The sequence below is a fragment of the Microtus oregoni genome, unplaced genomic scaffold, assembly GCF_018167655.1.
Source record: "Microtus oregoni isolate MIOR12 unplaced genomic scaffold, Mior012 000086F_ref0000336, whole genome shotgun sequence".
NCBI classification, from domain to species: Eukaryota; Metazoa; Chordata; class Mammalia; order Rodentia; family Cricetidae; genus Microtus; species Microtus oregoni.
In genome coordinates, this window is record NW_024544552.1 from 2,637,825 (window position 1) to 2,654,433 (window position 16,609).

General features: G+C 46.8%; 1 protein-coding gene across 3 annotated transcripts in view; it reads right to left on the reverse strand.

Moving 5' to 3' along the window:
- The window catches only part of Kcnj10 (potassium inwardly rectifying channel subfamily J member 10), a 32,857-nt gene that overhangs the window by 4,991 nt on the left and 11,257 nt on the right, over positions 1 to 16,609 (reverse strand). The window contains exon 2 of one of the 3 annotated variants that reach the window (XM_041643515.1): positions 11,951 to 12,188. The exons of 1 other annotated variant lie outside the window; for it this stretch is intronic. In XM_041643515.1, coding sequence (XP_041499449.1) covers positions 11,951 to 11,971 — 21 coding nt within the window. In that variant the 5' untranslated portion in view covers positions 11,972 to 12,188. Of the gene's footprint in view, positions 1 to 1,707; positions 1,744 to 11,950; positions 12,189 to 16,609 lie in introns of those variants that run through there. One more of the 3 variants, XM_041643517.1, reaches the window with a different exon arrangement.

Genomic DNA, 16,609 nt, shown 5'->3' on the forward strand with positions numbered 1-16,609 from the left:
CCAAACCCAGCCAACTCCTAGGCACCATCCAATGGGAAGAGGCACTAAGATTTCCCTTTAAAATCTCTTACATTTATTTATGGGGGAGTGCTTAAGTGTCGTGACCTGAGGACAAGTTGCAGGATTTTGTTTTCTCCCATCATGTGGGCCCTGGGAATTGGACTTTGGTGGTCAAGCTTGGTGACAAATGCCTTTACCTGCTGAGTCAAAGTCATCCTATCATCCCAACCTTCATTTTGATGCCTTTTACCCTAGCAAATATTTATAGAGCACTTTTAAACACCAGCCACAACACGAGGTGCCGGTAGGTCAAAGATGAAAATGACATCATCCTGCTAAGGACCCACAGCTTAGTGAGGACGTGAGTTAAATACATAATTGCAATACAGTGTAATATTCTTTTGATTTGGGGAAGAGGTGAGACAGAGAAGAAAGAGCAGGAAGGGCACAGGTCCCTGAAAGTAGGAATGAGAACTCGGCTGATCTCCACCGAACACATAAACACACAAACACACCACTCCTGTGGAGATATCTAATTTAATTTAAGGTAAAACCCCTCCCGTCTGTTGACTATCAAGGCAAGAAAATCTATTCCACCGAAATCCTTCTAGAACAGTCCTGTTTAAGATGCATGTATACCTTTAATTTTGCTATTCTCTCTCCTAGGCCTGTGTTAGTGGCCATAGGTGAGAAAATGGCAGAAGGGGTCCATTCCCCTACAGGTCAAGCACCCAGCCTCATTCACCATCATCCTTTGTTTGCACCACCTAGGAGAAGTTAAGTCTGGGCCAGGGTCTAGCTTGGTGCTAGAAAGAGCAGAGAGAAGATCTCAGCGAAAGTAATATGCAGGAAGGAAGCAACGGGCTGAAGTTTCCTGCCGGCACCAAGACCTCTCCCCACCGGTGAGCAGTGATGCCAGACTGTAGGGAGCAAAACTGTCTTGACTGAGTAACGTGAATGTGAGCTCCATGTTAGTCAGAGCTATGTCTGCACGTGCTTAGATTCAAGACTGCTATTTGTCCTCACAGTAGAAAGTGGGATGAGACATTGAAATAGGAGACAGTTCACTTAGTACAAGGTGTCTGGCATCCCTGCCCCAAAAAGGAACTTTGTACTTTTCCAGGAGGGAAGATTTTCATTACTTAGACTCTGAGTCTGTCACCTGGAACTCCTGCGAAGGGTGAAGATGATCTCTGGGATTTGGGCCTCTTTGGAGATCAGAGCCGCCGTTGCATTCCCCACCCTGTACGTCTGAACCACTGCATCTCTCCATTGTTCTTTATCAGACTCCCTCATTTTCCCCATTGCTCCCCTGTGAGAGTCTAAGTTATATGGGCCTCTCCACGTACTCCGAGCCACACAGGCACTGAGTTGGAGATCACCAATGGATGAGGGTCCTGAGAACATTCAGAAGCAGTCAGCCTGCCTGTTTAATGAGCCTGGAGCCCATTTGAAATGCTTATTCATGAGAGACTGCTACTTAGCCCAGAACCTAGAGTTCTTCACTATATTATGGCCTTGGTTCCTTTGCAGCAGAAACGAAGCTCTATAGCTCTGAATGATTCCTATTTAGAGCTTAAATAAAGCCCTGCTCAATACTCAGAAACTCTAATAATAACAACCACCTAACGCAATCCACAGTCCACATATGCTATTGAAGAGTCTGCACCTAAAAAGGTTGGATTGCTGGATGGTGGTGGCACATACCTTTAATCCCAGCACCAGGGAGGCAGGAGCAGGTGGATTTCTGTGAGTTTGAGGCCATTCTGGTGGTCTACAGAGTGAGTTCCGGGAAAGCCAGGGATACACAGAGAAACCCTGTCTTGGAAAGCAAAAAACAACAAAGCAAAAGAATGTTTAATCCTTAAACTCTTAAGGATGTGAAACTTATACGTAAGATTTTGAGGGCTGTTCGGGAATCAAAGGAATTGCAGAGCTAGATATGAGAGAATATCTAATTTTCAAAAATAAATATGAAATATACTTCATAAGCTATAGACAAATGGGTGATACGGATCCTAGGAAAGAGTCTCGAATAAAATTCAAGGACTGTGTAACTAGACAGAACAAGAGAAGAGAAGTTGTCGGTCAGACTCACTGTGACACAGAGAAAGAATCACGGTGGGTATAGTGAGAACAAACCACATCAGAATAACATAATTTCGCTCTATGTTTAGGCTACCAAATTGACAAATCAACAAAATAAGCACAATGTATAAGCTTCAGCAAGGTTTTTTTTTATTTTATTTTTGACAAAATCTACCATTACACCTTTGGGGATAAGATAGAGAAAAATGACCAAAAGGGTAATGTAAGTAGGTGGTTTGTAAAATTTACCAGTACTGGTGAGGAGAGCCCAATACCTAGAATTCATCTCCTAATGATGCAGCAAAGAAATTTATCCTTGATCTTGCCCTATTCTGTGCTCTTAACACTAGTTTCATTCAAAACTAGAAAACTTTGTGGCCATCAGTCATGTGTACAAACCTGGGGCAGTTTACAAGGACTGGGCAGAATTCAGATCTAAAGAGGACCAGATGAGTGAGCCAGATCTAATAAAACGGATAAATGTTGAATTATACACTTAGGCCTAAAGATAATCTGGGAAAGTTTAAGATTGTGAATCACTTTGTCATATTAGCATGGGGGGAAAAGAGAGATGTAAACATTTTAGAAAAAAATCCAGTATAAGTTATTCATGCCAAATAGCAATACAATCTTAAGCTAGTTTGGTTGAATGACATCTCTAGAATAAGGAGGTAATTGAGTCCACTCTACTTGGTTCATTCTGAGTCTTCAGTATTCCAACAATCAAGATATGAAAAAAAATTCAGGCTCAGATCACATGGGAAACGGTTGGAGGAAACAGACGGATTTTGTCAAGAGAGAAGATGATCTGGAAGAAAGAACAGATGTGTGTGAAATAGTTGGCTTGAGGGACTGTCACATAAATAAAGGTTCAGGTTAGTTTTCTGAGTTCTGAGAGCAAACATGACCAGTGAGCTCAAACTATAGGGAAAAAGAGTTCCATTGAAGAGAACGCTATAATCAGAATCATCCAGACGTGAGGCAACCCAGAGAGGTACAGAACATGCCGTCAATATGTCCTGAAATCCTGCAGAGTAGATGAAAGTTCTCACTGAATACATAATGATTAAGCTTCCAGCCACACCCACGGGGAGCATCAAGAATGTCTCCTCCTCCCCACCTCTATCCCTGAACTTTCCATGGTGACCTTCAGGGATCTCTCATCTAAGCCCTCGCTTTGTGTTCAGAGGAGGTGCTACTTATCAGGAAGAATGGGGGCTCTCAAAAAACCTAGCCTATCATCCTCATCACAATAGCCTATGGTTATTTGTTACTTTATAAAACATGTAATTTGATCCCCACTCTATGAGGTAGATAGGAAAGACATCATTGGAAACGAAGGCTCAGAGAAAATCACTCCAAGCAAACAAGTGGTAAATGGGAAGCCCAATCCGGGTCTTCGGGCTCCTGGTCCAAAACACCTGGTACTGTGTACTGAGGAGTTTCGCTGACACAGAAAAGACAGAACCTGGAGCTTTGAAAGCCAGATTTTTAAGACTGTAGACTCATGGACCCTAGAGATTTTGGTTACCCTCTAGCTTTTTGTGTTGTTGCTGTTGCCTCTGGCTGTGATGTTTGCCGCCTCCAACTGTTTTGTCTAGGTCGCCAGCCCTTGGATCTGCCACCTCCAGCTGTGATCCAAAGTTCCCAGCTGCTATGCCACCTCCTACAGCCAAGCCACTTTGTTCTCAGGGGTGGCCAGTCTCAGAAACAGATAAACAATCAGCACACTCCACCCCCAAGCTGGCCAGGCCTCTGGGGCAAGGAAGCCAGCCAAAGTTCTGGAAGTGGCTTGTTGCTGCCCTACCAAAAAACATGCATCCTGTTTCCTCTAGAGGGCGCACTTTCTCCGAAACAGTCCCAGCCATGCCCTGGGGTTGGCATTCTTAAAAGCAGCCTGAATAGAGACAGGACCCAGCTACCTACCACCGGTCTTCTCTGAGGAGTGAGCCAATTCTTTCCTAAAGCAAAAGCTCTAAGGACAGTCATGTTCATTCCTCCCCAATACCATGCCTATCTATCTTTGACTTCACACTGTCAGCTCCCCCTAGAGCTGGATTTCCTAACCTACAAGCACTTTTATGCCAACCACTTATGTGTTAAAATGAATGGATTTATCAATGCCTTTCTCAAGTAAATGATTGCTCACAAGACAAGACATAGTTCTTGTGACTAAAATTGGCCAAGGTCCCCCCATTGTTTTTAGGATAAACTGCAAGCCTTTGGCATGGCATTCAAGGTCCTCCATGAGTTAGTCTCTGCTTATTTTTCGTTCTTTCTTCCTTTTTCTTTCTTTCCTTCTTTCTTTCCTTCCTTTCTTCTTTCTTTCTTTATTGTTGTTATTATTTGTTTGTTTGTTATGAAACAGGGTTTCTCTGTGTAATCCTGGTTGTCCTGGAACTCTCTATAGACCAGGCTAGCCTTGAAGAGATCCAACCACCTCTGCTTCCCGAGTGCTGGGACTAAAGGTGTGTACCACAACACCTGGCTTCTACTTACTTCTGGGCCTTACCCTTGACAGTCTTCTCACATCCTTAGACTTCAGCTCAGCAGAAAAGCCCGTTGTCAGATTCTTTCTACCTTTGGACCCGCTTTTGTACTGCTCAACTCTCTGGCTGTCTGATGATCTCCTTCCTGCCTGCCTTCCAAAGCCTGGACCAAGTGTTGTTAGCAATGCCTTTGGGAGCCCTCCTCGCCTTACACCCCTCCCCGTGGATCACTGACATGAGTGTTCTAAGCATGCTCTTGCCTGAATTCCACTTTATAACACCACGGTGCTTTGAAATGTTTGTTTGCCTTTGTTTGCCATCTGTGAACTCTTAATTGAAGGCCATGGGCTACGCTTGCATCTGTTTCACCAGAAGCAAGTTTTTAAGGCACAATCTGGACAGATCTGAGTGAGGCTGCCCCCTTAATGCACCGCACAGGAGATGACTTCCTGAAGAGGAGCCGTGACAGGGAAGCGGAGATCCAAGTTCATTCAGGCATGACTAACACGGCAAACATTTGCAGATCTTTTCAGAAGGTGAAGGAAAGACAGCTCAGAGACTTCAATGCCAACCCTTCTGCGGGTCGGCTGATGGCGGGGGGGGGGGGGGCAGGGGCATAGTAAAGAGGAGGTTTTTAAGGTTGCCGCATGTGGGGGCTGGGAAGGAAGTTAAGTTAACAGAGAGCTTGCACAGCATGCACAAGGCTCTGCATTTGATCCTCAACAGCACATAACGCAGTAATGGTGGCCCAGCTGTAATCCCAACGCTCAGGAGGTTGAGACAGGAGCATGAGAGGTTCCAGGTTATCCTTGGCTATATAGCAGGTCTAAAGCCAGTCTGGGATACCTAAGACTCATCTCAAGAAAAAACTAATCAAGTAGATTAATTGGCAGTAAGGTTTATTATGCTGTATTGGGCAGCTAGAAAGGATGCTTCAACTCCACACCAAAGACAGCAGGCAGAAGGGCAGGGGATAAACTGTACCATTTCCTGACGACGCTCATGTGGGGGGAAAGTCCTTTCAACCCCAAAGAAAGAGCTTCTCTGTAGCAAAAGCAACTCCACTGAAAGGAACCTAGGGATGTGAATACTAAACTCATTCACTCCCAAATGTGGACAATCTCACATTCTTCTCCAACCTGTCCCCTCTCCGTTCCCTAGGTCACTAAGGATGCCATCGTTCTCCCAGCTCCTCACACTCCATGTCCTAGAACCCTTTCAAACTCCCCTTCCTCCGCAGGTGACCACGTGATGTTCCATGCCGTGGATGTATTCCTCGTGCCTCCTCCCTCCGTCTCCTTATTAATATTAATCACTGTGTCACCGGCTGCTGGTCTCAAGGCTCTGTTCATTCTGTAATCAAACTCATCCTATATTTCTACTGTGCTGCTCCTACTTACACTTCTGACTATGAATCAATGAACACTGATCTGGTATTTTCCAAAGCACGTGCACAGTTCATTCTCATGGCATTCCTGGGAAAGAGTAAGATCCGAGTCCTAAGGCTGAGGATATGGCAGAGCTAAGAGAGAAAATACTTGCCCAGCATGCCCGGGGCTCCGAGTTTGAGCCCAAAAACAAGGAAACAAAAACAAAATCCTAGTCCTTACTTTATGATCAAGGAAACTGAAGTTCAGCAAGATGGTATGACCCCCACACACACCCCATCATGGAACTGGCGTCATGATCAAGTCCTCTGGCTCCACCCACTTTTCATCACACTTTATCTACCCAGTTCCTTCTCCAGCCATAAGAAGTATTTCACTGTACGCCAACGAGAGACCAGACTGAGTCCAGCACCCGGGGCGTCCATGGCCTACATCTAACCCACTTTCCCTGCCTTATTTCCTACAGCTCCCCTTTGGGCATTCAAGCAAACAAATGCCTTGCTCTTGAAGCCCACTGTACTCATACAGGCTTTCTTGCCTTCGCCTGCCCTCCTTCTATCTTCCAGGCTACCTGAGCCTGGTTCAGACATCTCCTGTTCCATAACACCTTCCCTGAAAACTCCACCCTATTCCTGAGTTTCTGTATATATGTATCTATTGAGTGAAAACAAATTTATTGAAGCAAACACCTAGGTCTATCTTGACTACTCATCTTATGATTTAGGTATCAAATATTCTCCCAGAAAAACTGACGTACTCAAGGCCTTGGTCCCCACTACAGCAGTGTTCTGAGGTAGAGATATGAATGACTGGATCATTGAGTTCTAACTCATCAGTGGATTAATTGGAAGTTAGGAGGTGGGTCCTAGTTAGAAACAGGTCACTGGGCATGACCTGTAGGGATGTATCTTGCCCCCCAAACCTTCCTCTGGACTTCCTTGTTTCCCTGAAGTGAGCAGTTATCCTCCTCCTTAGCCTTCTACCATGGTGTTGCTGCCATGCCTCTGGCCTAAGAGCAACAGAGGTTACCACACAGACCAAAATGCCTCAAGCTACAATTCAACATTTCCTCCTTTAAATGTTTCTCTTGGCTACTTTGTCCCAGCAGCCCGAAGCTGACTGACATAGCTAAGCTACAAGGTGCAGAGCGTGTGCTCAGGCAGTATTTTGTGAGTGGGTTGACGAATAGAGGGGAGCACGACCCTTTCTGGCTCTAGAGGGCAAGCTGAGACAGTGGTTCTCAACGTGTGGGTTGCATATCAGCTATCCTGCACATCAGATATTTACATTACATTTCATAACAGTAGCAAAAATCACAGTTATGAAGTAACAGCAAAGTAATTTTATGCTTGCGGGGTCAGCACTTGAGGAACTGTTAAAGGGTCACAACCTTAGGGAGGCCGAGAACCACTGCTCAAAGGGAAAGAAAAGATGCCCCCATCACTAAGGGGCTGAGGAAATATGGACCCTCTTGTTCTGTGTGGAATGAGTGGAACTCGACTCTGGCCTAGGGCCTTAGGGACCCTTTCCTCCTCCTGCCTTGTTTGTGTCTTCTCTTGATTTCTCTTGTGATTTTCCCCCTTACACACATGGAAACTCCAGATAATTAATTAGAATCACTAACAAACATAAGAAAAAAGCTAAGTATTTCCATCTGAAATGGTGCGTTGCTCACCACATGTAGTGTGAGTTTTGTTTTCATGCACTTGTATAATGAATTTCTTTTTAGTATCTCCTAGGTACCAGATTCTAAACAAGACATTGGAATTAAAGAGATGAATCAGATATAAAATAAGGTCCTTGAAGACCTGAGAGCCTAATAAGGGAATTGACCATAAAAGAGACAGGAACCAGTGATGTAGGGGCCAGTGTGCATCAAGGGAAAGGTGACATCTAGCTCAAGGGATGAGGGCTGGGAAGTAACTAATACTGACCATTGTGTGTGGGGAGTGGAACTGAGTGGCATATTTTCAATTGTTGGTTAACATGATTTTCAGATCACCATTGAAAATGGTTATTATTGTTATTCAGACCAGGAGATGTAGATAGCAACCAGGAATTGAGCTTTTCCTGCTACACCCAAGTGTCTCTTTCGAAGAAGGATACAAAGAGAAAGGTGACTGGGTCTAAAGGATGGGCAAACTGTGATTGGGGTTTTGTAGGAAGAACCCAAAGAAGCTCAGGTAATGAGAGGGGTGCAGTGGGACAGGTGTGTACAGCACTGGGGACATCGGAGTCAGAAAAAGAAATCATTCTTTTGTTAAGTTTTGGGAGCACAGGGAAGAGATGAATGCAGGTACTCAGTTGGCTTTCTGCTTCCTGACTATGGGCGTCATGTGACCTCCATAGTACCATGCCTGCCTGCCATAATGGGTTGAATTCCCTTTCAAACAAGAGCCAAAACAAACCTCTTTCCCAATAACTCGTTTCTTGTCAGCTGTTTGGTCCCAACAAAAAGGTACACAACTAACACAGGCCAGCCAACAGAATCCATGGGTAGGTCGTCTTCAGAGAAGATGCATTTTAAATCAGTGACCTAGACGTGTTCATGCATTGCATGCTGGGGATGAAGTGAGATAGTTGTGCACAAGGATGAGGGCTGTCCAGCCTGGGCATAGTACAGTTCTGTCTCCTGGGAATGCACTGGACTGAGAAACAGGATATTGTGTGTCTCAACTGTGCCAGAGACTCTCTGTGAACTTGGACAAACTCTTAACCCCCTAGACCTCCAGATCTCTCATTGTGGAAGAAGAAGGGTGTATCAACTCCCCATTGCCCCAACTCTAGCACACATCTGTCTGCACCCAGAGACACCAAAAGCCACGGGATTCCCCTCCTCATATGCTCCATGGATATCGATTATAAAGATCTTAGGAAAATAATATTTTAATGTTCTATAAGCAAAGCACTGTGGAATAAAATGAAACATTTACAATACTTTAGACCAGACAGCATTAGCTCTCAAAGATGCTCAGTGTGTGGCAACTACAGTTCATCTGTGGACACGTTCCTGTCCTCTGTCATTCAGAACACACCGCGAGGTCAGTTTGGGGGTACGGTGCTTGAAGAAGGGAGAGGCCATTTTCTGTTTTAAAAACTCCCCATCTGGTGAGATGGTGGCACATGCCTATAATCCCAGCATTCCAGAGGCTGAGGCAGGAAAATGATGAATTTGAGACCAGCCTGGGCTATATAGAAGGAACATATCTCAAAAACAAGTAAAACAAAAATCTCGACATCTGGCTAACCTGGTCTGGTCCCATTTCTCCCACTGGAGAAAGGAAACAGCTCCTCAGCCTCCTCTCACGGCCGTATCATCTCTTCTCTGAATACCAATCCCACTTCAATAATGATCTTCGAGACCTCCTGGAGGAGAGCGGCTGAGCCTGAAAAGAGGCCTTTCTGCTTCCAAGTGTTCTTAGTGAAAGAGAGGAAGAGAAGAGAAAAGAGAGGGGAAGAAGAGGAAGGGCAGCGAGAAAAGCTCTGAGGGTTATGTAAGTCCTGGAGGTTAGAAGAATGGACTTGGATGTAGGTCCTTTTAAAGCTTAGTGTCGTTATTCATCAATCTCTCTCCTGTCCTTCCCCCAGTGAAAATAAACAAATAGAAAGAGAGCCAGATGCACACAAATCTCGAGGTGAGGAAAAGGGGGGCTGTGTGTGTGTGTGTGTGTGTGTGTGTGTGTGTGTGTGTGTCCAGGAGCCCGCCCTCCCTGCCGAGCCACTGTTACCTCTGCTGCCCACCCTCGAGCCTCCTTTCCCCCTGGCCCTCCCATCCTTTAGCCCCGGCCTGACACCAAGGCCCTGGCCCAGGGAAGAATGGGCTTTTCTTTCCTTGTGTCAACGTTTGGAAAGTTCTCAGAGTTTGATCAGAAGGAAGGATACAAGCCTTCAAAGCATTTCCTGGGAGTCTGTGACCTCCCCCTGGCCTTTCTAACCCCCCTCTATGTTTTCCAGTCAAGAGTGGGAGGGACAAAGCGATGGGGCCATGTCAGATGTTCTCCTGTGTTTAGACACCACCGCTGCCTGTCAGTGTGGGCTGATCAGGACCACTGCCTTTCCTCCAGCTTGTTCCTCCCCAGACATGCCTTATGACCCGTGTCAGGAAAGGAACCACATTCCTGCAGAGAACTCCAGAGGGTGGCATCTCAGAGAGCCCATTGTCCCTGCAGGGGGAGGATGACTCCATGGCACACTGCCTCCTTGGGTACCTGCCCTCTCAGACTCCCGCATCACCTCCATACTTCCTCCCTGACTTGTGGTCCAGCCATGGTATCTGCCCTTAGCTGTTGTCTGGGGCTACGGAACTGCACATCCTGAGCTCTTCAGTAAACTGGGCCTTTGTGAGGACTTGGCACTGTGTTGAGTTCAACTGAGGACAGAGCTGTACCACTGTCTCCTCATTAGCCTCCGCTTTAATGGTCCGGAGAGCCTCCAAACCCGGCCCCGTGTGAGTCTTCACCTCAGAACATTTGCTTAGAGGTGTTAGCTCATCCTCCTTCACCTTGATAGAAGAACCAGAAAATTCAACTAATAGTGTGATTTAGCAGGAAACAATGGGTAGGAAACCCTCCTCCAATGTCCCTGCAGAGGCAGGATCTTATATAGTCCAGGCTATTATGAACTCATAGTGCAGCTAGGGATGGCTCTGGCCTCTTTCTCTCAAATGCCAGGATTGCAGTTGCGCAGCATCGCACCCAGTTCGTGCCGTGCCGTGTCTGGGGGCTGAAGCCAGGCCTCACGCATGCTAGGCAAGCACTCTGTCAACTAAGCTACTGCCCCAGCCGGTATTTTCTACCAGTAAGAGGAGACGCTGCGACAGTTCCCAAGGACACAGGGGGAAAGCTGAAGGCTACGCTGAGTTGGGAAAGAGGCATGCCTACAGATGGGTACAGAGAAAGAGGAGGCTACAAAACTACAGACCTCAAGCTTCCAGGTTAAGTGCCTTTTGCCTATGCTGCAGATTTAAGTCCTGGCCACCAGGGGGCAGGGCCCTTTAGTCCGGCAGGCTGCCTTCCTAGACTCTACCAACACACCAACCCACACCTTTTACTATTAGGTTGAACTACATGCAGTCGCAAATTAAATATAAACAGATCACATATTATCAGTATCGAATGGTTCAATAACCCTAGCAATTTAAGTAGCAATAGCAACCACTTCTAGTGAGCAGAAGGTTGCCTTCAAGGAAGCACCTATACAAATTTAGAGCCATTTCATTCTATCTGACGCCCCATTGGGCAGCGGCTAAGGCAGCCGGAAATTCTCTCCAAAGTCGGAGCCAACATTCCATCTGTTAAGTGTGAAGGTGTTTTCTCAACCCCAGCAGTCCCTCATCAGCATCTGGGACTAACAGGCGGTCTGTTCCCCACGTGCTCTTTGTGTTTTGTTGTTTGCTTGCGTGTTTGTTGCTATTGCAGTGTGATGGAGACTCATGATTTTGTAGAGTTTCTAGGCTTTAAGACTCTGGGCAAGTCACTTGGATTTCTGGGCTTCCATGTCCTTTATCTGCACACAGGGCCTGATGACATGGAGGTGATGGGCAAATTCTGAGACCACACATGTATGAGCTCGGCCGGAGTTGTGGAGTGCTCAGAATGCAGTCTTTCTCTCGGACACCACACCTCCTAGGTTCTCTCTGCCTCTAATTTTAGAAGTTTTTTTTTTACATTTATTTGTATGGGTGATATAGCAGCATGTGGAGATCAGAGGGCAGCTTGTAAGAGTCAGATCTCTCTTTCCACCATGTGGGTTCCCAGGCATCAGTTCAGGTCACCAGGCTTGGCAGCAAGCTCCTTTACCCTCTGAGCCAGCCTACCTGCCCTATGCTTACTTTTGCTCCATCTCTTTCAATGAGCTCTCTCTCCTCTGCCCCTTCATGTTGGCATTTTCCACGCACCCACCCCCAACTTGATTATCATTTCTAACAATGCTACCTGGCTGACTCCTCTGTGTCAGCCCTTCTAACTTGTATGTCCAAGTACTTACAGGTTCCTCTGTCTGGAACATCCCAATTTAAAATGCACAGACACGTGTCCTCTCCTCAAGAATCTCCTGTGTGATTTCTTTTGTTCAGAGAATTATCATCCACTCAGCACCCAAGCTGGATATCTGGTCTCTCTCTTGCCCCTCAGTCCATTGGTCACCAGGTCTTATCCATTCTTCCTTTTCCAGAGTCTGCCCACCTTCTCTGAGGCTTCCGTCACGCAGTATTAGAGTCTTTCACCTGAAATGATGCAATGACTTCCTGGTCCTCCTACCCTATGTCCTCACCCCCGTCCTTCAGATTCCAGAGTCCTACAGCCCACTCTGACCCATCGCTCAGCTCAGGCTTGCGATCATTCAGTGAATTTCTTGAGCTTTCATGACGAAACCACTTGACATGGTGCTAAGAATCCTTCGCCGCCACCTGACCCCAGCTCACCCTGGAAGCCTCTTCTTTGCCTCCTGCCCACACTCCTGTTTCCACCATGGAGAATGCTGCCTGTCATCATCATCATCCCCCTGCCTCCCATCCCTCATCCCCCTTGTCTCCTAGCCTTTGCTTCTACAGCTCTCTCCAGGGAATGCCCCCTCTGCCCCCAACTTCCTTCCACATCCTTCTTCCATCTAAAATCTTCTCACCCTCATGGCCCTGTCCTGACCCCAGTATTCTCTCTGCCATGGAGGCTGTTCCAGGCCCAGGTAGAAATATATAGACTTCCCCTGTGCTCCTGGGACATTTTGCCAGAGCTCTTTGAAGTCAGAGACTTCATCTCAGGCATATTTTTAAGATGAGACTGTCAAAATTCATCTAATTGTTTAGTATATACGGACTTAAATTTAAGAGGATGGATTCTGGGCTATAGATATCAACTATACAGTCTGAATGAGCCGTCTTCACACGCAGATGAACACACACCCACAGAGATATCACTGATTCATAAAAGTACATTTTTTGAGCCTCAGAATCTTCTTAACATAGTCATACCGAAAACCCCTTTCAAACGGAGTTAACCTAACAAATTGAACCTATTTTTATCCTGGCGTCTCCATGTCACAGCCCCGTTTTCTTTCTGTTCTCCACTGCCACTGTTTGCCATTCTGGTCTTTGTCAGTTACTAGTTATGGGAACCTCAGTCAATCCCTTAATCCCTCTAGGGCTCAGTTTCCTCACCTAAGGAGGCAATAAACTTTGATTATGTGCTCAGGATTACACGAGATAAAGAAAATACGTGAAATCTGTTAGGCCCTTATGCAAATAAAGATATCATTATTATTGTACTTTGCAGAGAAGACAAGATTCCCCTGAATTAACGACACTAAGACTCGGAAAGGTGAGGTGATTGCTGACATTTACTTAATAGCAAGCCAGAAGCTCTCTCCAGGTCTCACAGGGCTTTTGCTCATATTGCTTCTCCGTACCCCAGAGGGCTTGATGCTGCTCAAGCTGAACCAAGGCCTTATTACTGCTTTCCCTAGGGTAATTGCGATTGGTGGGATAGGATTTACCATAGCCTCAGAACTGGAGGGGCTTCCGATTCACTAGTCTATCCCAGCCCCCCTTATTCCTGATGGGGCTTCGTGCAGAACCTCCTCAGCCTGCCAAGAGCCCGAGAAAGTGTGCAGCAAGGAATCTGAGTTCCTCAATGACTGCTCTCTGGCCCCTCACCCACTTCCAAACTTAGGGGGTCCAGGAAGCTGGCAGGCTCTTCCAGGCTTAGGATGTCCAGGCCCTCAGAATACCATATTCTGGCACCTGATCTGGCATCAGCATTTAGGACACTAGAGAGGCCTCCAGCTGACAGGACTTATTCCTTGGGAGTCCTGGGAGCCTACTCACAATCTCCACCTAGAAAAGAGAAAGAGCCATGCCTTTAATCTGGAGTCAGAGGCAGGCGGATCTCTGTGAGTTCAAGGCCAGCTTGGTCTATAAAGTACCAGGACAGCCAGAGCTACATAGTAGACCCTGTCTCAAAAAGAGAGAGGGAAGAAAGAGAAGACCCCTGCTGAAGGTGTCTTCTCTATGCATTTGTGAACCTGTCATCCTCAGGCTACATTGTATAGAGAAGAGGGAGAACTTGACCTGGTTGACGGAGGGCCCAAGAGGCAAAAGGAGAGGCAGAAGAGCCACTGTCTGGTGGAGAGGCACCCAGGACAGATCCCCATGGGACTGTATCGTTGTCCCCCTTGCACTAAGAGATAGTCACCTCCATCTTCCCCAAATGAGAAACTCTTCTGAGCTGATTCTTTTTTTAAAAAAAAAATGTTTATTTTTAGGCTATATGTTTTGTTTGCATATATGTGTGTGCCTTGGATTCCCGGGAACTGGAATTAGAGAAGACAACTGTTATTTGCCATGTGGAGATGCTGGGAATTGGAAACAGACAGGGCTCTTAACTACTGAACCATTTCTCCAGCCCCTGCACTGACTCTTAATCTGTATTTGCTGTGGTTGTTCATTTTTGTCTCTTTCCCGGTGCCTGGTATTTATACGTAAAGGAGCCCATCTAGGAGGAATGAGATGGCTCAGTGGGTGGAGGTGCTGTGAGTCTGGCCTCTGGGACCCACACTGTGGAAACAGAGAGCCGACTCCCATGGGTTGTCATCTGCCCTCCATGCACACACACACATGTACAGATGTTTAGCACTCCATGTATTACTCCCCCCACCCCGGGCTGCTCTTGCAGTGTGTGTATCAGCTTTATCCCAGCACATCCTCCCTCTTAGACTCCTAGAGAATCTCTGGGTGCTTGGGGGACATGGACTCAGCCCCCCCTCAGCCTTTACTCCGGACAGGGAAGCTGTGCTGGTCCTTGTTGCAATTCATCCTTAACCTCCACTCCTAAGAATTACCCCTGCCCCCAGGCAGAGTGGAGGTGGGCATGTGGAGAAACCGAGGCTGCCCACAGACGGTACTATGCTTATCAGGGGGGCCTTAATGCCAGAAATCTATTTTTCTATAGGAAGTAGATAATTCTTTCATGGTAGGAGAGAGAGGAACAGTGCCAGGCCCTGACCTAAAACTGCTGATGCTTTATCGTAGATCAGGAGGTCCTCCAGGCAGATCCAGCGCCCCCAGGACAGTGTGACCGAAGCAAGAAGAGAGTCTTGAGAGAAAAGGAGAGAGACAAGGAAGGAAGGGTTGAGGAGAAGCTGAGGGGCCTGTCTCTAAAGCTCAGGTGGGACAACATCCCTTACAGCCTGACCTTTGCTAACGTCCTAAGCATCAATATTCTCTACCTTTCATCCACTCCTCATACATATCCTCGTCCACCAGCCATGCCAAGCATCTCTTGCTTCTGAAACATACAACTACGAACAGTTTTTTGTTGTTATTGTTGTTTTGTTTTGTTGGGTTTCTTTTTTTTTTTTTTCAAAACGGAGACTCTTCGGATACCTCTTTGCTGTCTCGTTTCTTCATTTGTTTCTTTCCATCAGAATTCATCTTGGATGTCCCTTTCTCTGAAAACCTTTCAGAAGGTCTCCAGCTCTTGTGTGGGTTGCACCCTCATCTGTGTTCCCACAGTATCACCGACAGTCCCATCCCAACCCTTCCCACACGCTAGTATTTTGCTGATTGTTCCATGTGATGTGATGCACAGACCAGCCCTCCCAGGCAGCTGGTGATAGTGCTGCCTTCATGTTAACGGCACAGAAACACTTCAGAGAGTCAGCTGGCTTGCTCATGCTCAAGAAAGCTGCTAGGAAGGCTGGCATCGCAAGCTGAACCCAGCCTGTGCTTTTCATCTTGCCCTGCGTCGCAGGATGTTGGTGCTAGGAGGCCTCCACGCACATCCCGTTCAGTCCCCCAATGTTCTGAAAAAAGGAGCCACGGCTTAGCAATGTCCCTGAGATCACACAGCTTGCCAATGGCACACCTGACTTTACATCCACATCAGAGCAGTAGCCCTGGCCTTCATCCCGTCTTCTTTCTGCCTACAAGATCTGACCCTGGAGTCCTCTTGGTTGGCACTTGAAGTACTATCCACGGAGCTTGTAAAAATGGACGGAGATTTTCTAGAGACATTTAGAAATCCCACTACCCACAGGGGCTCTGAAAGTCATTTGAACAGTTGTTTAGGCCACCCAGACTTTCTCGCTCTTCTTCCTCCTCCTGTGCCTAGTAACACCTTGCACACCAAGAAATGCTTCTTTTAAGGAAAACATTACCTGCTGTTCTTAAGTAATTTATTTATTTCTTTTTCTTTCTTTCTTTTTTTTTGAAAGGGGGTGTCTCTGCGCAGCTCTGGCTACCCTGGAACTTGTTCTAGACCAGGCTGACCTCGAACTCACAGAAATCCACCTGCCTCTGCCTCCTGAGTGCTTCGACTAAAGGAGTGCACCTCCCGCACCACCACCTGGCAAGCAGTTTATTCTTATTTGCATCCTTGATGGCGATGGAGACCCATGGATGCCCTACCTATGATTCGTGCTCAAGGAATGGAGCCCCTTCCTGGACAGGTCCTCTCAGCTCCATCGTCTCCTCAAGGCTACTGTGCCATATATACAGATATGCAGAAAGCAGCCTCTGACTCACAGAGAAGTCCCAGGAAGTCAACCTTTACCCCAAAGGCAGTCTCTCTACTTCTCCCTAACTCTTCCCCTAGTTTCTTTAATCCTCACTCCACTTGAGAAGGATGGGGTTGGGGTGAGGGTGGCATGCAG